General features: G+C 41.6%; 1 protein-coding gene across 1 annotated transcript in view; it reads right to left on the bottom strand.

Moving 5' to 3' along the window:
- LOC149469699 (uncharacterized) overlaps positions 1–23,477 on the bottom strand; it is a 222,296-nt gene extending 198,819 nt beyond the window's left edge. The window contains exon 1 of the mRNA XM_089668772.1: positions 23,348–23,477. Within this exon, the coding sequence (XP_089524898.1) occupies positions 23,348–23,455 (108 nt within the window). The 5' untranslated portion in view covers positions 23,456–23,477. The remainder of the gene's footprint in view (positions 1–23,347) is intronic.
- Positions 23,478–24,286: the final 809 nt, after the last annotated feature.

Raw genomic sequence — 24,286 nt, 5'->3', positions numbered from 1 at the left:
GTTCTTTTGCTGCCTTTCTTGAATGTAGCTTTTATATTTCAGGATGTGATTGTGGATCTCACGGCCCTCTGTTTTACACAATGTTATCTAGACCCTGGCGTGGGCCTTATATGTGCATTTCTGTGTTTTTGTATGATGTTTCACTATCTCTATTGTCTGATGTCGCTTTGTATCATACGATTTTTCATGATTTTTATGTTTCTTTCAACATGCTTAATAAAATCTTTGGTAAAAGAAAAGGGCTTGGTGGAAAAACCTGCGTATTTAACTGAGGCAATAGGTTTAGCAAATAAGGCATATATCCATGCAAGCCCCACTTACGAAGCATATGATATATGTAAGGCCAAGATAAAGAGACAAATGCCTTATAGACATCGAGTGATAAAAATGTAGAACCCTCCTAGATAGGTGCTAGGATAAGTAAATTATAAGGTGGGCGAACTAAGAGCCTGAAGTAAGAGAGAGAGAGTGACCCTGTTTCTTCATCAAGCTGTCTGAGGGCAGTTGTCTGCCATAGATCTGCCTGGTATCACTGGAGGGCATCACTTGGATAATCGGAAGGAGGCTACTATTCTGTCCTTGGGCCTTGTTAGTACAGACACTGTGGGATCTTGGGGGCCTGTGTGTTTTGCTACCCCTCTGGTGCTCTATAGTCAGCGTAGGGGTCATGTACCTGGTAGTGAGCCTGACTTCCAGAGGAAGGCCTCTTGTGCAGCTCTGGCTCAGGGGTCACTGATAGTGGAGCAGTAACTATGAGAGCACGTTGAGGTATGACTTCCATGATCGGTCCAGTTGTCTATTTGGGTGATTGCTCTATTCCTGGCATCCTTTCAGCAAAGTGATAGCTGACGGTGGTAGACAGATGTCTCAGCAGATCAGGCTGGCAGCAGGCAGATGTCACAGCAGGCAGGCTGGTAGCAGACAGGCTGGCAGATGTCACAGCAGGCAGGCTGGTAGTAGACAGACAAATCAGATGAGAGCGTGCTGGACTATGGAGCTGTAGCAGGTTGGATGACCAGGATGCAGGGTCAGGCAAGCCGGGTCGGCAACAGATGGGCAGATCAGGCATAAAAGGCAGACAGGAGAAAAGTCGGGTCACAGGCCAATGTCAGCAATGGTGGAGGCAGATCAGGCAGAGGCAGAAAGCAGAGGCAAAATCCAGAGAAAAAGCCGCAATCAGGGCAGGATATTCCTTGAAAATACCGCAGCTGTTGCTATCAGCAACAGCCAGGAAAGTGTACTAGAGACTGTTAAGTGCCACATTATGGATTGCGGGAGTAGAAGAGTGCTATGCCTTGGGGAATGTCTGCTGTACAGTAGCAGATGCATTTTCAGAGGTTGGCATAGAAGGAGTTAATGCAGCGCACAGGAAGCAGCATGATGGAGAGGATGATCTGGGAAGAGGAAGGGTTACTGCTACAGTGCATGTTGCAATCTGTGTTACAGCATGGACTGCTAATGTTAAAAAAATGATTACAGCATGGCTTGGGAATACTGAAGTAACTGGTGGTGGGGAAAGAGTTAGTGTCTGATTGAGAAGAGATAGGGTTATCACTGGGGTGAATGTAAGACTTGAGATTTTTGGTTTAGATTTACCAAAAACCATATAATAGGAGGTCAAACCTAACAACACTTTCAATTGTATCCAATTAGGCAGGCTCTTGCACTACATGAAGGTAAATCTAAAGGAAATTGGACAGAAAATTGTATGGTGTATGGCCAGCCTTACTCTCTGCATTATAACATGGCTTGTTAATGACATAAAAAGTGTTACAGCATGGACTGATGATACTGAAGGGGCAGGTGGTGATGGAAGAGTTAACTCGGGGCCAGGGGTGGACTGCCAACTCATGGGGCCCCCGGGCAATAGGGGATCATGGGGCCCATCTCCTTGCCCACACTCAAAGCCTATAAAAGGTACCAGGGGCATTTCATGGGGCCCCCTACTGACCCTGGGCCCACGGGCAGTGCCCAAGTGCTCGAATGGTCAGTCAACCCCTGCTCGGGGCATGAGTGTGAGCGCCGATAACACCTGTTGGGAGGCCAGGAGGAGAGACGAAGGTGTTTGCATTACTATCTGAATTACAGCATGGTCTGCTAAGGGTGGAAAAGTTATTACAGCACAGGATGTTAATACCGAAGTGACAAATGGTGGATAAGTTGATTTGGAGTGCAAGAGAGAGTGTGCTCTGAGAGTCTGCCCAACAGGGATCATGATCACTCATAAGCCAGTCTATCAAGAAGAGAGGGCGGAGCAGGCACCCGCAGTCAGTCAATCCAGGGTGGTGGAGAGTGGTTGCAATTTCTGGGTGTACCTGAGAAGAATCCATGAAGAGTGAGTAGCAAGTCATGAGCTTGATCATCAGGGCTACTATGGCGAGTGGTAGGCGACATGATGAAGCATGTGCACAGTGACAGTCAGCCAGTGGTCCTGCTGATGAATTGGGAGACAGGCTACTGTGTGGAGCTGCAAAATACCACAGCTACAGCTTGCACAGAAGACAGTAGTGTGATGGAGTCATGTGTTTTATGCCTAGACTTCAATCTGTCAAACCAGGGAAAGGTGCATCTCCACCATCCAGGGCATCCAACGAGCCTGGAGTAGACTACAAACTACAACCACCGAGGCAGCCAAAGCGACAAACCAAATGGCTGTACTGAGCATTTTGGAGATCCCGGAAGATCCAGAGGCCTGATTCTGAAGATTCCTCATGTGAGGAAGGGCCAGAGATCATTGATGTGGAGTCCCCAAAATTTGAAAACCTCTATGGGTCCATAGAGGAAGAGATAGGAGACTGGGAATCAGTCACAGGGACTGAGTGGGCCTGTGAAACTGAAAAGGAAAAGGGCTCCTAGTGCCCTGGTTTGGGCAGTGAAGACAAAGAAGCTGCTAAGCTAATGGCTTGTGCTAAGAACCTTGGATTGTGCCTGGCCTATGCTGAGAGGAATCTATCTAGAAGTATGAACAAGTCTCCTGCGCATAGGTGTGGAGATTCCTGCCCACTGACATGTATAAGTAATCAGAAAATAGTCAGAGAAACCTATATGGCCTTGCTGCCATCCACTGGCCGTGGAATGTCCAGAAGCCCACTGTGGGAAAAGAAGGCTGGTGCATTATCCCAAGGGGGTTTATTTCAAAAGAATTAAAACCATAAATATACCCACAAACCAGGGTTGTAATCGGCTTAAAAGAATATTATATCCACAGGCACAATGATGAGTAGGACCCGGGAGGATGAACACACCAGGTTAACACCTTCCAGAGTCTGTACTGGCTTATGGGTTTCGAGGGCAAGCCCTCTTCCTCAGAGCAGAACAGAAAGGTACTGGATGGTGGGTCTTAAATCTCAAAATGAACAAGACATGAGCAACCTAGGACCCTCCTAGGGGTGGGTCGGCACTTGGAGCTATAAGAAGTATCCAATTGGCAAAAAGATATATAATATTACAGTGTCAGAGGAGAAAGCAAGAGAGGATGAATTGTACATGTATGTGTATGTTTATTTCACATATAGATGAAGGGGCTATACATAGTGTGCATTCCAAAAGTAGCAAAGGCTTACTGATGATAGTTACTCCATGCTGGGGGAGAGCACCCATTATGGCAGCCTCTTGTGGGATCCCAAAGCGCCAGTGTACACCGTACACTGGCTGACTGGCAAGCCTGTAGGAGGATGTTTATGGTCAGAGCAGGGGGCTCGTGGAGCACACAGCGCTGTGGAAAAAGCGGAAGTTCAGGCTGGAATGCATTCTGGCAGTTACTTCTGGCAATGTACACTACCACTTCCAGGTCGCCTGCCTTGATGATCATGTGCTAATGGCTGAGGTTACGCCACTGATTACAGCGCCACCCCCCCTGATTGAGCAAGTGACTTACATGAATCTGGATCCATGGGTGGCCACACAAAAAAAAAAATCTGAGTGAACAATTGGAGTGTGCTGGGAGAGGAAAGCTCTGTAAAGTATAGAATTTCCCGCAAGAATACTTCTGATGGGAACGGTAGTAATAGAATTATTCATATAAATGAAACAAGGACTCTTGGTTCTCATGTCAGATCCTAAAAGTGCTAGAAGCAATACAATTCATACATTTGATATGTAAATAGAAATGTATAACAATTACTAAATTGTCTCAAAATAACAGAAATAAATAGATGATATGGACGCTGCTCAACCGACCCCAGGAGTCCAATGTTGAGGAATGGCCTCAGCAGCTGTTCCGGCCACGCTCTGAGGGCATGGCCAGAACAGCGGATGAGGCCATTCCTCAACATTGGACTCCTGGGGTCGGTTGAGCAGCATCCATCCCTTCACTTGTATTCGCTGACACTGGAATCGCTCGGACTCATGTTCCCCTCTTCTCACTTGCCAGTGGGGTGCTCCTTTTCCTTCCATGCATAGCTTGGAGCAGCACCATAAGGTATACTTTTCACAGAAATAAATAGTACATAAATATAATTGATACAATACAAACAAATATCCTAAACGTAATGTAAATCTAGAGAGGTAAAAGGCTCTATACACTTATAGGGTATACAGTAGGTATGACAAAACTTAAAAATAGCTAACAAATTAATGATTTGCAGCGTTAGTGAGCTCAAACAATATAGTGTATATAAATATATAGATGAATCAGAGTGACTTGCGAGCCACAGGTGTGATAATTACTAGAGGATCGCAAACATGAAACACATAACTACAACTCTGTTAGAAATATCTACAAATATATGTTGCGCTCCTAAATACTTCAATAAATAATTAAATTATTACCATTAAATTAATTCAAATTATGATACAAATAACTAATAAAAGTGTATAAATACCAAAAAATATTTAAATAGATAATTTCAACTAATCAATCTCTTCCAAATAAATATCAAAATAATTCCACATAAAATACTCCTCTGAAAAAATATTTAAAATCATTAGTGGCATGATGTACTTACTAATACCCTCAATTTCATTTATATTCATAAAGGAAGGATCTCCCAATTTTACCAGCAAAAGTATATGTCCAGCAGGTTCCAGGGAAAGTGAACCGAAAGCGTGTATAGCCTAATTGCAGGCATCAAAGGAGGTGAGCGCACATCTTCACTATTTGAAGGATTCACAAAAGTCACAAATTGAGGAACAACAAGCATCAAGTCACTATATACAAACAATTTTTTATTCAATGGGACTATTATTTTGATGAGGTTTGGATTCATACTAATCACTACTAGTTATTTATGAGCATTTGGTTATTTTTGTTTATGGGGATCATTTAAATGCGTTTTAGTTGAGTGTTATTAGTTGGTTTATTATTTTTGTTATATTAAATGAGGGTATTATGAATATAAATGAAATTGAGGGTATTAGTAAGTACATCATGCCACTAATGATTTATGAGCACTTGGCAAAATATTTTTTCAGAGGAGTATTTTATGTGGAATTATTTTGATATTTATTTGGAGGAGATTGATTAGTTGAAATTATCTATTTAAATTTTTTTTGGTATTTATACACTTTTATTAGTCATTTGTATCATAATTTGAATTAATTTAATGGTAATAATTTAATTATTTATTGAGAAGTATTTAGGAGCGCAACATATATTTGTAGATATTTCTAACACAGTTGTAGTTATTTGTTTCATGTTTGAGATACTCTAGTAATTATCACACCTGTGGCTCCCAAGTCACTCTGATTCATCTATACCTGTTCACAATTAACACACTTACTTGCTGGAGACATAATGGATGTTTTTTCCTATTTGGAAAATAGGAGTGTGGATATTGAGGACATTTTTAAAACAGAGGACAAAAATGATATCAATATTCACAATGTATTTAGAAAAGCGGGACACTTAATGGAGAAAAAGATTAATACATGGTGGGACGTTATAACCATGGAGAAATATATAAAAGAGAAACTAATACCCAGAAAATTGGGATGGGATTTACCCATTGCTGATGGTTTAACAGAAGAGGAAGATAAATTTGAGTGGTACAACTTTTTTAGTGAGAAAAGCCTAGAATTACTGGTATTTCTCACAAAAAGAAAACAGAGAAAAATGAGGAAGATTGAATTGAATTTAAAAGAGCAAGTAGAAAAAATAGAAACATTCAAAGATCATTCTGAATTTGGTAAATACATGAATGAATTAAATAGGAATGTCAAAAATAAAGATCAAGAAAATAAAAACAAAAAGAAAAAGAAATATCAAAGAGTAATACAAGATGGCAATGGATGAGTGATTGACCTATCACAACCCCCTGATGAAGCCACGTGATTGGAGGCGTAGGGGAGGGGCTACGTCATCACTCGGAGAGGAGCTGCACAACACGATAGACGGCAGGTGTATGACTCAGAGGCCAGCAGAGGATTTCCAATGGGATATTGCGTTATTTAAACTTGTCTAATGTGAGTTTAATACTTGGATGGTGGGAATAAAAAAGTTTTAAAAGGTAAAGCACTATGTCCTCTATTTCTTCCTGCATGCGGAGTAACACAAGGAGAGGATAATTAAGAGGTCTGAGATAACAAAAGGAGTGTGTAATCCCTGAGGGGATAATCAGCCACCAGAGGATACATCCATTACTCCTAAAGGAAGGATCTCCCAATTTTACCAGCAAAAGTATATGTCCAGCAGGTTCCAGGGAAAGTGAACCGAAAGCGTGTATAGCCTAATTGCAGGCATCAAAGGAGGTGAGCACACATCTTCACTATTTGAAGGATTCACAAAAGTCACAAATTGAGGAACAACAAGCATCAAGTCACTATATACAAACAATTGTTTATTCAATGGGACTATTATTTTGATGATGTTTGGATTCATACTAATCACTACTAGTTATTTATGAGCATTTGGTTATTTTTGTTTATGGGGATCATTTAAATGCGTTTTAGTTGAGTGTTATTAGTTGGTTTATTATTTTTGTTATATTAAATGAGGGTATTATGAATATAAATGAAATTGAGGGTATTAGTAAGTACATCATGCCACTAATGATTTATGAGCACTTGGCAAAATATTTTTTCAGAGGAGTATTTTATGTGGAATTATTTTGATATTTATTTGGAGGAGATTGATTAGTTGAAATTATCTATTTAAATTTTTTTTGGTATTTATACACTTTTATTAGTCATTTGTATCATAATTTGAATTAATTTAATGGTAATAATTTAATTATTTATTGAGAAGTATTTAGGAGCGCAACATATATTTGTAGTATATAAATATATGTTATAAGAATTATACTTGTGTCAATAAGGCAATAAAAAAAAATCTGATCCTAGTCCTGTTAAGGATAGTAAATTCGTAGTGGTGTTAGTTTGTAACGCATTATAAGAGGAATACTACTATAGGCACTCAAAACATGTTCGAGATGGGGTGCTTAAACTCCACTAGATGAAAAAAGGAATAAATACAGTTAGGTCCATATATATTTGGACATAGGCACAATTTTCATACTTTTGGCTCAGTATGCCACCAGAATAAATTTTAAAACTAAACAATCCAAATGAATTTGAAACGTAGACTTTCAGCTTTAATTTAAATGGTCGAACATTTTTATACACAGTCCCTCTATTTTAAAGGGCTCAAATGTAATTGGAAAAATGAATATAATCATAAATAAAATGTTCATTTTTAATATTTTGTTGAGAATCCTTTACTGACCATGACTGCCTGAAGTCTGGAACCCATGGATGTTACCAAAGACTGGGTTTCCTCCTTTCTGATGCTTTGCCAGGCTCTAACTGCAGCTGTATTCAGTTGTTCTTTGTTTGTGGGTCTTTCTGTCTTTAATTTTGCCTTCAGCAAGTGAAATGCATGCTCAGTTGGGTTGAGATCAGGTGATTGACTCGGCCACTGCAGAATATTCCACTTCTTTTCCTTCAAACGCTCCTGGGTTTTCTTTTGCAGTGTGTTTTGGATTATTGTCCATCTGTACTGTGAAGCACCGTCCAATCAACTTTGCTGCATTTGACTGAATCTGGGCTGTATATTTCTAAACACTGCAGAATTCATCTGGCTGCTTCTGTCTTCTGTTACGTCATCAATAAACACCAATGACCTAGTGCCACTGGAAGTCATGCATGCCCATGCCATCATACTGTCTCCACAATTTTACAGATGACGTTGTATGCTTTGCATCATGAGCTGTTCCAAGCCATCCAAAGAATGCTTTTCCAGAACTGGTCTGGCTTTTTTAGATGTTTTTTGGCAAAATCTAATCTGACTTTTCTATTCTTCAGACTTATGAATGGTTTGCACTTTGTGGTGAACCCTCTGTATTTGCTCTCGTGAAGTCTTCTCTCGATTGTAGACTTTGATAATGATACGCCCACCTCCTGGAGAGTGTCCTTCACTTGTCTGGATGTTGTGAATGGGTTTTTCTTTACAATAGAGAGGATCCGGCCATCATCCAGCACTGTTATCTTCCGTGGACGTCCATGCCTTTTTATGTTGCTGAGCTCACCAGTGCACTCTTCTTTCCTCAGAATGTAGCAAACTGTTGATTTGGCCACTCCTAATGTTGCTGCTATCTCTTTGTTGGATTTGTTTCATTTTTGAAGCCTTACAATGGCCTGTTTCACTTGCATGAACAGCTCCTTTGAACGCATGATGTGGGTTCACAGCAACAGATTCCAAATGCAAATACCACACTTAGAATCACCTCCAGACCTTTACCTATTTAATTGATGAAGAAATAATGGAGTAGCCCACACTTGGCCATGAAACAGCTTTTGATTCAATTGTCCAATTACTTTTGGCCCCTAAAAAGGGGGGATGGCTGCTCTTAACAGCTATAATTCCTAAACCCTTCCTCCTATTTGGATGTACATACCTTCAAATTAATTCTGGGAGCGTGCACTCTCAGCCATATCCATTCAATAAATATAGCTTGAATATGTTTTGGTAAATAACTAAAATTGTGCCTGTGTCCAAAATATATATGAACCTAACTGTATATAGGGAAAATAAGAGTGGTGTGGAGGGGGTGGGCAGGGGCCACAAGCCAGGGCAAAAGCCTCTCACAGATGATACAAGGGCTTATGTGATGGAAGACTAAAGGTAGAAAGGGTCCATATATTAGAGTCAGAAAGGGTCTACTAGATGAGATTGTGGATTTCAGGGTCTTCATTGAGGCCTGTCTGGGTTATGAATATCCAGTAGGCTTCTCTCATGCACAGCCTCTGGTGTCTTCATCTAGGATCAATACCAAAAACCCTAAGGGCTGATGGATCACTATCATGTTTCTCCTTAAAATGACGGGGGACCAAGTACTTCTCTTTCCCAGTTGAGATAACAGATTTATGTGCACCGATCCTCACTCTAAGAGGGTGGGATGTGTGTCCTACATAAAGACGGCCACATGTGCAAATGTTCGGGGCATAATATCAGAATATAGTAATTTCTGATTCTTTTTGCTATACCCCGTAGTAATAGACAACAACCTTCTGGTTCTGAAATCTGTTTCCTAGAAACAAAATTCATGCATTGTGGATTGCAATCAGGACTCCCCTGCGCTTTGTAAGAGCTAATGCTACCGTGTTTCCCCGAAAATAAGACACCCTCCGAAAATAAGACCTACTTACAGGTTTCCTTCTAGGTGAAATATAAGGCATCCCCCCGAAAATAAGGCCCCCCTAGGCTCTGTCTCGTAATGAAAATTAATTTACCGTAAACTGGTTGCTAGGGCCGCCCCGACTGGCGTCTAGCAACCAGTGACGTCACTGCTGTGTGGAGGCGGAGCGGAGGTCAGAGTGAGCGGGAGATAGATGCGTGTAGAAGAACAGGAGGATCAGAGCGGATGGGACACGGCGAAGATGGTGAGTGCTGGTCTGTCTCTGGTGACACCGCCCTCATGATGACTGAAGGTTCTCAGTCAGTGGCAGACCCTGCTCCAGCCCAGGTCCAGGCCCCAGCCAGCCCAGTGACAGTCCCCAGGCAGGCCCCAGGGGGGAAATGTCTGATAAAGGGGTGGGGGGGATGTCTTGTGAAGGTGTTCAGTGGCACAGGGGTGGGGGATCACTTAAAATGACACAGGAGGATCAGAGGGGACAATCAAAATGACACAGGAGGATCAGAGGGGACAATCAAAATGACACAGGAGGATCAGAGGGGACAATCAAAATGACACAGGAGGATCAAAAGGGGTTACTAAAATGGTAATTTCCTTTATTTTCATTTAACAATAAATGTGTACCGTATTCTTCTTCATGGAAAAATAAGACATCCCCTGAAAATAAGACCTAGCGCATCTTTGGGAGCAAAAATTAATAAAAGACACTGTCTTATTTTCGGGGAAACAGGGTAAATAGGCCAAGACTAAGGGGGTCACCATTTTGCTCAGTAAGGAAGCACAGATTTTGATCACAGATCAATCAATTGATCCAGAGGGTAGATATGTTTTCTTAAAAGGCTCATGGGCGGGTACGTCGATCACCTTGGCCAATGTTTACTTCCCCAGCTCAGCCCACATCTCCTTTTGTCAGCAAATTATTGATGACCTTAAAGGGTTTGCGTCTGGCTGCTTAATTTTAGGGGGGAGGTTAACATTCCACTTAACCCTCCTTTTGACACATCTACCTGGAAAACTTGCATTGCATATAAAATCTGAAAAAGATCAAAATACTCCTGAGATCTTTGCAGCTGATTGATGCTTGGAGGCCACTTAACCCGACTGGCCGTGATTACACATTCTATTCCCCACCGCACAACAGCTATGCCAGAATTGATTATTTATTTCACAGAGAGACCTTCCTTTGCTGATTGACGCAAAGATTGGGATCCAATCCTTGTCAGACCATGCCCCAATATCGCTTAGCTTGACTCTCCCTGGCCAAGTAGCTAAGACATTTAACTGGAGACTTAACCCCACCTTGCTGACTGATGTGGAAATCCTGACTGACATCACCACTACTATTAAGCATTATTTTGATACCAACACGGTGGTGGATACTTTGCCTATCAGCATGTGGGAGGCACACAAATGCGTTGTTTGTGGTTAATAAGTGGGGTGCTAGGCGGAAATGGGAACAGACTAGGAGAATTGCGGAAACATATCGAAACTTGAATCACAGCATAAATTATCTCTGGCTAATTCCTTGGCAGCTGAACTTCAGAAGGCGCAGTTGAAATTGCAGGCCACCCTAGACACCAATTACAAGCGTTCCTTATTTTTCAAAAAACAACTCTATTATGAGGGACCAAATAAAAGTTGGCGTTTCTTGGCCAGGGCCTTGGGAGAGGTTAAGCTAAATGAAAATATCCATGGAGTCAGGAACTCGAAAGCTATCCTGGAACATGATAGAACAATGAAGCAATCGCTTTACTATCAATATTACACCAACCTATATAATTTTCCCCCCCTCACATCCCCAAAGACCTTAAGGGTGAGAAACTTGATTTAATGATTTTCTTAGGAAAAGTAAACTGCCCTTCCTAAACCGCTCTGGTGTTAATTTGCTAGAAGGCACGATTGGGGAGTTGGAATTGGCTAACACTATCAAAAGTTTAAAACCGGGGAAAAGCCCATGGCCAGATGGGTTGACGTCACAGTATTACAAGCTCACTCCACCCCTCTACTCCAGACCTTTAAATCTTTGACAACAGCACAGCCAATACCCCCCTCTTTTTCTCTTGCTTATATTACTGTCATCCCCAAAAAGGACAAAGACCCTGCTGTATGCACGAGTCACAGACCTATTTCCCTACTGAACACAGACATAAAATTGCTTGCAAAAATACTGGTTAACCGGCTCAGGCCCTATCTCTCTGATATCAGAGAGCCGGTTTTATGCTGGGTAGGGAAGCACGTGACAATATTGTCAAGGCCCTCAACCTGATTTATAGGGCACGTGCTGAGGGCTTCGAAGGCCTTCTCCTCTCTACTGATGCGGAGAAGGCTTTCGACTGAGTTTCTTGGGATTTCATATTTGCTAAGTGTAAGCACATTGGGTTGGCACCTAACATGCTGAATTGGATTGCTGCTCTGTACCAAAACCCCATGGCTAAGATCAAGGTCAATGGCACCCTCTCTGATACAATTAATAATAAGAATGGAATGAGACAGGGCTGTCCTCTGTCTCCTCTTCTGTTCATTCTCACTCTTGAACCCTTCATTAGGCTGGTTCTTGGCTTTCAAATTAACAATAAGACTTACAGTATAAAATGGAGGCATACACTGATGACCTGCTATTTTTCCTATCTCAACCCCACATATCTGTACCTAACCTTTTGAGCTTATTTAATCACTACCATTTTCTCTTGAATTTGAAAATGAATTACACTAAATCGGAGGCTTTGAATTTGACCGTAAGCCCTTCCTCCTTAGACCTCATTAAGTGAAATTGCTCTTTCAAGTAGGTCCCTTTAGCCCTTAAATATTTAGGCATATGTCTTACTCCAACGCTGGAGGATTTCTACACACAAAACTTAGTCCCCTTATTATGCAAGATTCGGAATGATCTTAAAATTTGGCAATCAAAAACCTGGTTTGGCAGAGCAGCAATCATCAAAATGAATATTCTTCCGCGGATACTGTATTGTATAAATGCTCTTCCTATTAGGCTCCCTTCCATCTTTTTTAAGCAATTACAACAGGCTCAGAGGGCCTTTGTATGGGCCAATAAAAAACGTGGATTCGATTTCAACTAATCACGCGCACTAAAGGTTGGGGTGGTATGGGGTTGCCAGACTTTAAAAAGTACTATTACGCTACTCACATTACCAGAATTATAGACTGGAATTGCCATTCCGCACAAACACTGGGTTTCCCTTGAAATTTCCTACTCCTCAGCTCCTTTAAGATTCTCACCATGGCTGTCAATGTCTACCCACTCAAAGCTTTTGTTGGCTCATCCCTTAATTGATGCAACTTTGGATGCATATCATGATCTTGTGAAGGTTGAGGGTTTTGTGTGCGCTCCAAGTCCCCTCACCCCCATTGCTGACAACCCTGAGTTTCCCCCTGGGTTGGAGTGTGTAGTGATTCCAGTGCACAGGTCGGGACTGCCTTTGTTGGCAACTCACTGTTTTAAGCGAGGGGGAGTTAGGTCCAAAAGTGAGCTCCAGGAGTTTTGTGGTCAGGCTTCTCTCCCATACTGGATTTATTTTCAAATACACAATTACTTAACGAACCACAGACAGAAGGCAGCCTTTTCCAGACCTGTTACGACCCTAGAAATGCTATGTCTGAAAGGGAAACCTGTTGACAAACCCACCTCTTTAGCTTATTCTTGGCTTCAAAACAATGCCTCTGCCACCCCCGACAATTTCGGCTAGGTTGGGAATCAGCCTTTCAGGCAGAGTTCTCCGGTGACATCTTTGCTCACAAATGCTCCATTAGCACCAGGACTCAAGAAACCTCCTACAAAATTGTTAATGCATTGGTACGCTATGCCGGACAGGTTAAAGAGGTGGTTCCCCCAGACGTCAGGCCTATGCTGTTGCTGTGAGTCAGCTGAGGGATTCTGAGGGATTCTTGTTTCATATTTGGTGGAAATGCCCATGGCTCAAGCCATTTTGGTATGATGTTCGAGAGCTGATCTACTCTATTACGGGATTGCATTGCCATTGACCCCTGATTGCCTCCTTCATATTTCTGAGTGTTCCCTGAAATCATACAAGAAAGCCTTGGTGCAGCACCTTTTGAATGCGGCTAAATCCTTATTTCCCAGGCACTGGAAGACCGCTCATACCCCCTCGATCCAAGAATGGATAAGAGAGGTTAATGTCATTCAGGAATTGGAATGCACACTGGCTATGACTGATGACATGGTAACCAGATTCCACAAATTGTGGTCCTGTTGGTATGTTTTCACGTTTTCAGAAAAGGCCGTGATTTGACAAAGTGCAACAGCATCTAAAAAATGGATATATCCTAATGTTAATGATGCAAAGAACCATGATCTATGGTAAGATATCACCACACACAGGCCCAAAAAAAAGGCCCGGGCACTTTAAACTGAGCAGCCCAAAGCCTGGGGACCCTTTCCTCGAAGCCCGGTGGCAGAACGCCAGGGCCCGGTCAAAAGAGTGACCTTTGCGACCCTGGTAATTCTGCCACTAATGTCAGCAGGTTTTTATTTTTATTTAATTTTTCACAAATTATATTTAATTTTTTTATTTTTTGTGGGTGAGAAAGAAAGAGGGAAAGAAAAAAGGAAGGAAGGAGGGAAAGACAGAGAGAGGGAAAGACAGAGAGAAAGTGGGAAAGACAGAGAGAGGGAAAGACACAAAGAGGGAAAGAAAGGAAAGAAAAAAAGAAAGGAGAGAAAAAGGAGACAGAGTAATAAAGACAGAAGGAAAGAGGGAAAAAAGGAAAGTGGGAAAGAGGGGAAAAAAGGAATGAGGGAAAGAAGGAGACAGAGAGAGAGAAAGAAATAGAGAACTATAAAAAAAGAGACAAAAATGAGAGAAACAGGAGAAATAGAGAGAGGGAAAGAAAGAAAGGAGAGAGAAATAGGAGACATCGAGAGAGAGAAAGAGAGAACTATAAAAAGAGAAAGAAAGAAAAAAAAATTAAAGAAAAAGGGAGACAGAAAGAAAAGAGAAAGAAAAGAGAGAAACAGGAGACAGAGAGAGAGAGGAAGAGAGAACTATAAAAAAGGAAAGAAAGAAAAGAGAAAGGAGATAAACAGGAGACAGAGAGAGGAAGAAAAGAAAGAGAGAAAAAGAGAAAGAAAGATAAAAACAGTAGACAGAGAGAGAGAGAAGGAAAGAGGGAAGGAGGGAAAAAGGAGACAGAGAGAGGAAGAGAGAACTATAAAAAAAGGAAAGAAAAGAGAAAGGAGATAAACAGGAGACAGAGAGAGGAAGAAAAAGAGAGAAAAAGAGAAAGAAAGAAAGATAAACAGGAGACAGAGAGAGAGAGAAGGAAAGCGGGAAGGAGGGAAAAAGGAGACAGAGAGAGAAAGAAAAAGACTTATAGAAGGAGGGTAAGAATGAAAGGAAGGAAATAAACAAGAGACAAAGAGAGAAATGAAAGAGATGTATAGAAAGAGCGAAGGAGGGAAAGAGGGAAGAAACAGGAAACAGAAAGAAAGAGGAGAAGCAGGAGTCAGGGAGAGAGAGAGAAAGAAAGAGAGAACTATAAAAAAAGAGACAAAAATGAGAGAATGAAAGAAAAAAAGAGAGAAAACTATAAAACGAGAAAGAAAGAGAACTATAAAAAGAAAGAGAAAAAAATGTGAGAAACAGGAGACAGAAAGAAAAGAGAGAAAGAGAAACGGGACAGAAAGAAGGAAGGGGAGAAAGAAGGAAAGCGGGAAAGAAGGAAGGAGGGAAAAAGGAGACAGAGAGAGAGAGAAAAAGAGACTTATAGAAGGTGGGTAAGAAAGAAAGGAAGGAGATAAACAAGAGACAAAGAAAGAATGAAAGAGAGATGTATAGAAAGAGCGAAGGAGGGAAGAAACAGGAAACAGAAAGAAAGAGGAGAAGCAGGAGTCAGAGAGCAAGAGAGAGAGAAAGAAAGAGAGAACTATAAAAAAAGAGACAAAAATCTGAGAAATTAAAGAAAAAAAGGAGAGAGAGAGAACTATAAAACGAGAAAGAAAGAGAACTATAAAAAGAGGAAAAAAAGAGAAAAAAAATTAGAGAAACGGGAGACAGAAAGAAAGAAAAGAGGGAAAGAAAGAGAAACAGAAAGAAAGAAAGAGAAACGGGACAGAAAGAAGGAAGGAGGGAAAAAGGAGACAGAGAGAGAGAGAGAAAAAGAGACTTATAGAAGGTGGGTAAGAAAGAAAGGAAGGGGATAAACAGGAGACAAAGAGAGAATGAAAGAGAGATGTAAAGAAAGAGGGAAAGAGGGAAGAAACAGGAAACAAAGAGGAGAAGCAGGAGACAGAGAGAGGAAACAAAGAGAAGAAGCAGGAGACAGAGAGAGAGAGAGAGAGAGAGAATAAAAAAAGACAAAAATTAGAGAAACGGAAGAAAGAAAGAAAGGAAAGAAATAGGAGAGAGAGAGAGAGAGAGAGGAAGAAAGAAAGAGAAAAAAGAGAATAAGAAAGAAAGAGAGAAAAGGAAAGAATAAGAAAAAAGAAAGAAAGAAAAAAATTAGAGAAATGGGAGACAGAGAGAGAGAGAAAGAAAGAAAGATAACTAGAAAGAAAAAGAAAGAAAAAAAAATACAGAAAAAGAAAGAAAGGAGAGAAACATTAGTCAGCAAGAGAGAGAAAGAAAGAAAAAAAATTTGAGAAATGGGAGACCGAGAGAAAGGAAAAAAGAAAGAGAGAGAGCTATAAAAAAAGAAAGAAACAGAGAATGAATGAAAGGAAAGAAACAGGAGACCGAGAGAGAGAGAAAGAAAGAAGGAGATAGAAGGCAAGAGAAAGAAAGGAGAGAAACCGGAGACAGTGAGAGAGAGAGAAAGAAAGAACTATAAAAAGAAAGAGATGCGATGAAGGAGGGGGCCACTGGAGGAGATGAGGGAGGGGGTCGCTGAAGGAGATGGAGGGGGCTGCTGGAGGAGATGAGGGAGTGCGTCACTGGAGGAGATGAAGGAGGGGGCTGCTGGAGGAGATGAGGGAGACAGAGAGAAAGAGAATGAAAGGAGAGAGAGAAAGTAGAGCAACAGGAGACAGCGAAAGAAAGAGAACTATAAAAATGAAGGAAAGAAAAAAGTAATTGAGAGATGAGGGAGAGGGCTGCTGGAGTAGTTGAGGGAGGGGCCACTGAAGGAGATGAATGAGGGGGCCACTGGAGATGTGGGAGGGGGCCGCTGGAGGAGATTAAGCAGGGGGCTGCTAGAGGAGATGAGGGAAGGGGTCGCTGGAGGAGATGGAGGGAGCCGCTTAAGGAGATGAAGGAGGAGCCGCTGGAGGAGATGAGGGGGGCCCACTGGAGGAGAGGAGGGAGGGGACCGCTGGAGGAGAGGAGGGAGGGGGCTGCTGGAGGAGATGGAGGGGGCCGCTGGAGGAGATGAGGGAGGGGGCCATTGGAGGAGATGAGGGAGGGGGCCTCTGGAGGAGATGAAAGAGGGGGCCTCTTCAAGGAGAGGAAGGAGGGGGCCGCTGGAGGAGATAAGGGAGGAGGCTGTGGGAGAAGATGAGGGGGGCCGCTGGAGGAGATGAGGGGGGCCCACTGGAGGAGAGGAGGGAGGGGACCACTGGAGGAGATGAGGGAGGGGGCTGCTGGAGGAGATGGAGGGGGCCGCTGGAGGAGATGAGGGAGGGGGCCATTGGAGGAGATGAAGGAGGGGGCCTCTGGAGGAGATGAAGGAGGAGGCTGTGGGAGAAGATGAGGGGGGGACGCTGGAGGAGATGAAGGAGGGGGCCACTGGAGGAGATGAGGAAGGGGGTGCTGTAGGAAATGAGGGAAGAGGGGCGGCCGTGGGGGGAGCATACAGGAGCCGACCACATGCAGGAGATTTATAGCAGAGGCAACTGGGCAGCACATAGAGGAACCAAGAAATGTATGGTCCTCTATGTGCTGCCCGGCCACCTCTGCTACCCAGGCGGCCCTGGCCCACCGAGCCAAATGTGGCCTGACAATACATCATGGGATGTTAGTGCACATTTAGTAAGAGTTGTGTTGCTTTCCAAAAAATTAGTGCTGCAATTTATCAGTACAAATAGTATATATCACTTCAAAGATGCGGATGGGATTTTTAGGATAGGAAAGCTACATCTGATGAAGTTATTCAGTGTAGACTAGACAGACCAGTTAAAATATGGTATTGTATAGTTACATTTAGAGACATTAAGCAAGAGTTAGAAAAAGTAGAAGCATGAATATTTTCATATACATATTTTCTTATACTAGCAGAGTTGAAAATTAATTCATAGAATTATGATTTCAATATTGGATGTCAGTCCTTGCACCTGGATCGCTACTAATATTAAGCCACATATGTAATAGGTAAGCAATTCCGTGATCAGTGGATTCACAAAATATACTTTTAGCTGAATAATGGACAAACCTTTGAAAGCTCAGTTAAGGAAATTATAAAAAATGTAAGAATTCAACATTGTCAAATATAACATTGTAATTTTCTAACAATGTCAAAGGTAAAAAAAAAAAAAAATGATGTGAATGTACAATATATATGTGTAAAGCACTGTGTAAATTGACAGTGCTATGTACTGTAATAAGAAAAAAAAGGAGATGAACAGGAAAATCAAGAAAAAATATTGTCGCAAGTCAGTAGTATCTGAATAACTCAGGACACGTGAATATGCCCAGGAAAGGTGGATATTTTTAATTAATTCTTGTCAGCTAGCTAAAAATACTGTGAGTTCAGGTGTGTCAACGCTTGTTTGCGGGAGGATGACATTTGAGAGAATAGCCTATCCTCGAGTTGTTGTGATGCAAGGCTGTTTTGAAGCTTGGAGGCATGAAGACATCTGATCAAGGGTTTGCATGGGAGTCCTATTCAGAAATGTCTGAAGATTAAGTTATTGGAAGCAGGTATAGACCTGTTCAGGAATGCATAGTTGGAATAAAGTTCCTTCATGGGAGAAACAAAGCTTGAAGGGAAAGCCCCAAAATTATTAAATTCCTGCTGCTTGGAGAGAAGTAGGATAGGGGAGGAGAGCCTATCATTTTAAAATGGCGGATTGGTCAAAGTCAGTATACAGGCTATAATGGTGGTCCTGAAAGGATAACCAAGAAGACTATTATGAAGTGCGTTAAATAAAATTTACCAATAATGTCATGTGGTTGATTATTAGATGTACGTTGAGGTCGCTCGGTGAACTCGATCAATTTCTAGTCTGTTGATTGGTAAACATGAAGTCAATTCTTGAAAGGGTGGGGTGAGGAGCCATGGAGATCTACAATACTTTCTGGGAGTAGAAGCGGCAAGCACTATTTTCATAATCCTCAAGTTGGTCTTTACGTTGTGACAATTCATATAAAACATGTATCAGATCTCTTTCATGGCTGTTTAGTACTGTAGTAGTATCGTCTATACGTAGCTCCTGAGAGACTGTGCAATGGCCTATTTTCTGTATTGCATGGGGCAGTTCTGTCATAATGGTATTGGATGTAGTTGCCATTTTTTTCTGAATATTATCTCTGACCTGAGTGAGCAATATACGACTGGTAGGGTCCCATGAACCCTAAGGTTTAGGAGGAGGACTGCGATGGTCCGAAGCTCCGTGTTTTTTCATGGAGTCAGTTAGAGCAGGGCTGGCCACCACCTTGCCTGACAAGGAGAATGTGGCAGATGTTGAGGAGTCGGCTCAGCGTTTGTGCCCAGGTGGTGGACTCGTCATAGAAAGGTACTCGAGATGTACGTAGGAGGCAGTGGGAACCGAAGGTGTGCTATGGAAGGGGAACAGCTCGGAGATTAAGAGTGACTATTATCCAGTGAGGGCAGAGCAGTCTTAGAGTGCATCAATCTTAGGCTGCTGCGTACATATGCTCCTGCCGGGATCTATTTACAGTAAATAATAAATTCATATTCTATACATTTTAATTACTTCTTACTACTACTTATTACTACTTTCCAGCTGAAAGGGAGTCTTTGAAAATAAGATATAGTTGTTCAAAAAATACTGAGCTTAAAGTCCAAGCTTAGCTAAAATGAAAAACAGAAAAATCAGGAAAATGGACAGAACTTACAGTCAGTATGATTTGTGCCTTCTGTTTATTTTTCTTCTTTCAGGTAAAATCTTCCTCTGTCCTGCCTCCACCACCCCTGTCGCTATCAATCATCCACCTGATCCATATTCATAGATCCTGTGTTATTCATAGAAACTGTAGTTTGGCTTCTATACGCATTGGATCTGGCAGGAAAGGGAGGGCATAGTCAAGCTCTGTCTCAATAAGAGCTCCTGACATTTTTTTAGCTATATTAACCCCTGCTGCACTGGAAGATTTCTGTGGGGGGGGGGGCAGGACAGAGTATGATTTCTTCTGCAAGAAGATGGAAAAACACAAGGGAGACATCATACTAACTGTAAGTTATGTCCCATGTGCTGATTTTTCTGTTTTTCATGTTCACTAAACTTGGGATTTAATGTTGACGATGCACTGCACGAATTACAGCCAATTGTTGAGAAGCCATCTGAAATGTGTTCAGTGAGTGGCCCTGATGGCCTCCTCTTTCCCAACATTCCTCTATTAAAAAAACTGAAGGAACTGAGCAGACAATTGTAGACTGAAAAGTGGCTGCATCCAATCACATGCAGCTGCTGGGGCCAGCTGTCAAAACACAATAGGTGCAGTGGAGATTTGTTATTCTGCACTGTATAGTGTGCATGGAACAATCTGTTAGTAAGCATGCCATAATTAGAGGAGGCAGACTTCTCATTCTTCTGCCTGTCCTCCAATCACAGAGCGGTTTGCATTATGGGAACCTATAGCACAGATGCTATGAATGGAGCATGTGACCGGAAAGGGCAGGCATAGTCAGCACTTTTGACGAGTACTTGTCACTGGCTCAGGAGAAGAATGAGAACAACTACTTATATACAATAGTCCACAGCTGCAACTAACCACAGAAGGTGGGGTAATCCAATAGAACAACTAGACATTTGTTAATTACATATCATGTCACTTTATTGGGAACACCACATATCAAAATAAGAATAAGACCACACATGCAAATACAAGGGCTTCAAAACTTAGTTCACTTAGTAGACTATTGAATATACAGGTGAAACTCAAAAAATTAGAATATCATGCAAAAGTTAATTTATTTCAGTAATGCAACTTAAAAGGTGAAACTAATATAGGAGATAGACTCATTACATGCAAAGCAAGATAGTTTAAGCCGTGATTTGTCATAATTTGTGATGATTATGGCTTACAGCTCATGAAAACCCCAAATCCACAATCTCAGAAAATTTGAATATTACATGCAATCAATAAAACAAGGATTGTACATTGAATAATAAATCGGACTTCTGAAGAGTATAAGCATGCATATGTACTCAGTACTTGGTTTGGGCCCCTTTTTCAGCAATTACTGCCTTAATGCGGCGTGGCATGGAAGCTATCAGCCTGTGGCACTGCTGAGGTGTTTTGGAAGACCAGGATGCTTCAATAGCTGCCTTCAGCTCTTCTGCATTGTTTGGTCTCATGTCTCTCATCTTTCTCTTGGCAATGCCCTATAGATTCTCTATGGGGTTCAGGTCAGGCGAGTTTGCTGGCCAATCAAGCACAGTAATCCCACGGTCGTTGAACCAGGTTTTGGTGCTTTTGGCAGTGTGGGCAGGTGCCAAGTCCTGCTGGAAAATGAAGTCAGCATCCCCATGACAAATCACGTCTTGAACTATCTTGCTTTGCATGTAATGAGTCTATCTCCTATATTAGTTTCACCTTTTAAGTTGCATTACTGAAATAAATTAACAAAGCAAAGCAAGATAGTTCAAGCCATGATTTGTCATAATTGCGATGGTTATGGCTTACAGCTCATGAAAACCCCAAATCCACAATCTCAGAAAATTAGAATATTACATGCAATCAACAAGGATTGTACATAGAACAATATCGAACCTCTGAAAAGTATAAGCATGCACATGTACTCAGTACTTGGTTTGGACCCCTTTTGCGGCAATTACTGCCTCAGTGCAGCGTGGCATGGAAGCTATCACCCTGTGGCACTGCTGAGGTGTTATGGAAGACCAGGATGCTTTAATAGCGGCTTTCTGCTCTTCTGCATTGTTCGGTCTCATGTCTCTCATCTTTCTCTTGGCAATGCCCCATAGATTCTCTATGATGTTCAGGTCAGGCGAGTTTGCTGGCCAGTCAAGCACAGTAATCCCACAGTCATTGAACCAGGTTTTGGTGCCTTTGGCAGTGTGGGCAGGTGCCAAATCCTGCTGGAAAATGAAGTCAACATCCCTATAAAGCTCGTCTGCGGAAGGAAGCATGAAGTGCTCCAAAATCTCGTGGTAGACGGCGGCGTTGACCCTGGACTTAATGAAGCACAGTGGAAAAACACCAGCAGATGACATGGCTTCCCAAATCAACACAGACTGTGGAAACTTCACACTGGACTTCAAGCATCTTGCAGTGTGTGCCTTCCTCCATACTCTGGGTCCTTGGTTTCCAAATGAGATGCAAAAGTTGCTCTCATCAGAAAAGAGGACTTTGGACCACTGAGCAACAGACCAGGTCTGTTTTTCTTTAGTCAGGTAAGTTGTTTGTTGTTCAGGAGCGGCTTGACAAGAAGAATAAGACATTTGAAGCCCATGTCCAGGATCTGTGTGTGGTGGCTCTTGATGCACTCCAGCCTCAGTCCACTCCTTGTGAAAGTCCCCAACACTTTTGAATGGCCTTTTCTTGACAATCCTCTTCAGGCTGCCGTCATCCCTGCTGCTTGTGCACCTTTGTCTTCCACACTTTTCCCTTCCACATAACTTTCTATTAATGTGCTTTGATACAGCACTTTGGGAACATCCAACTTCTTTTGCAATTACCTTTTGGAGGCTTTCCCTCCTTATGGAGGGTGTCAATGATGGTTTTCTGCACAACTGTCAGGTCGGCAGTCTTTCCCATGATTGTGATTCCTAGAGACCATTTAAAGGCTCAGGAACCCTTTGCAGGTGTTGTGGCTTAATTAGCTGATTAGAGTGGGACACTTTGAGCCTAGAATATTGCACCTTTTCAAAATATTCTAATTTTCTAAGATTGTGGATTTGGGGTTTTCATGAGCTGTAAGCCATAATCATCACAATTATGACAAATCACAGCTTTAACTATCTTGCTTTGCATGTAATGAGTCTACCTCATGTATTAGTTTCACCTTTTAAGTTGCATTACTGAAATAAATGAACTTTTGCACGATATTCTAATTTTTCGAGTTTCACCTGTAAGTAGTTGTTCTGTGTATGTTATCTTATTATGAATAAGGCCTCTGAAAGGGGCTGAAATGCTTTAATCTTTCTTAGGAACTGATTACTTTTCTTTTTTATGTCTTGATGGAAAAATAAAGTCTTTTAACTGCAAGATATTCTGGTGCCAGACTCTCACTCTCCTACTATATCCATAGACGGCAAGTACTATTATAATATGAGGTTTTTCTTGGGGTAGTACTTTTCATTTGGATGTTTTCTGTCACAGGCTAAGCCACTGATGTCAACTCCTACAACACCGGAAGATCACCTCTATGAGGTTTTCCAGGCCAGAGAACTGAGGAATTCTACTGTAAACAGCAGCCAACTTATAGGACACACTTTTTTGGGGGGGGGGGGGGGGGAAATAGTGCCCTTGTGTTTGTTTCTTTATCTCCACTAAGTTCAGCTTTTGATTTGTTGCCTTCAGTGCCATTTCCCAAGCAAACTTTATAGGTTCTGCATTATTCAACTCATGCAGAGTTCATATATTTTAAGCAATTTAGTTTTTTTTGTGTGCGTGGATAGTTTTTTTTAGAAAATTATAATCAGGGTAATATAAATTATCACTTACCAGATCTCTGTTTTCTGACAAGTCCAGCGCATTTAACCTGTCATGGCGCAATGATCTACTTTGGACACAAAGAATCAGGCAGAACACTCCCAGAACAGAGGGATTCATGTTGTGCTCTCTTCACTCCTGTGTACAACATAAGTACAACATAAACACCAATAAAGTAAGATACTTAAAAACAGTGCTATATTAATACAACAGTATAATATTTTATTTAAGTTAAAAAGACTTCCAGTTTTCTTGGAATTCGTTAGTAGTTTTACCACCCTTTGTGTGGAACAAGGAGGGTCCCTACCTTTTGGCAGCTTATTTGAAAACAAATGATTTGTTTAGAGCTTAAAGCAGAACAAATATCTTTCTCAATCAACATGAAGTGATTGGAAAAGTATTTTTTTATATAATAAACATGTTGTACTTACCTGCTCTGTGCAAGGGTTTTGCACAGAGCAGCCCTAGTCCTCCTTTTCTGGGGTACTCCACCAGCACTCCTAGCTCCTACCCCTTTCTGAGTGTCTCCATAACAAGCCACTTGGGAAAGTGTTGCAAATAAGCAACACCTGAATCTGTTGCACGTACCTGAGCTATCAGCAAAATTGTCTCCATAATCAAAAAGCCACTATTTATAGCACATTTAAGGATGTGTGAACCCTTACCTTTCAAAACAACTAATTTGTAGTAAAAAAAGAAATGCAATGCAAACCATGTGTGTATATATTTAAAAAAAATATATAAATAACTTTAAGTGATAACATAATCTTTGTTCTCAGCTACATAAGGGTCTAAGACTGGCCATACACTGCAATTTTCTTACAAATTTCTGTCCAATTTCCTTTATATTTACCCTCAACTATGTAGTGCAAGGGACTGCCTAATTGGATACAATTGAAAGTGTTGTTTAGGTTTGACCTCATATTATATAGTTTTTGGTAAATCTAAAGC

This window comes from Staurois parvus, unplaced genomic scaffold, assembly GCF_062004578.1.
Source record: "Staurois parvus isolate SC_StPar_1 unplaced genomic scaffold, SC_StPar_1.0 ptg000063l, whole genome shotgun sequence".
Classification (NCBI taxonomy): Eukaryota; Metazoa; Chordata; class Amphibia; order Anura; family Ranidae; genus Staurois; species Staurois parvus.
This window is presented reverse-complemented; position numbering and strand designations above follow the sequence as displayed.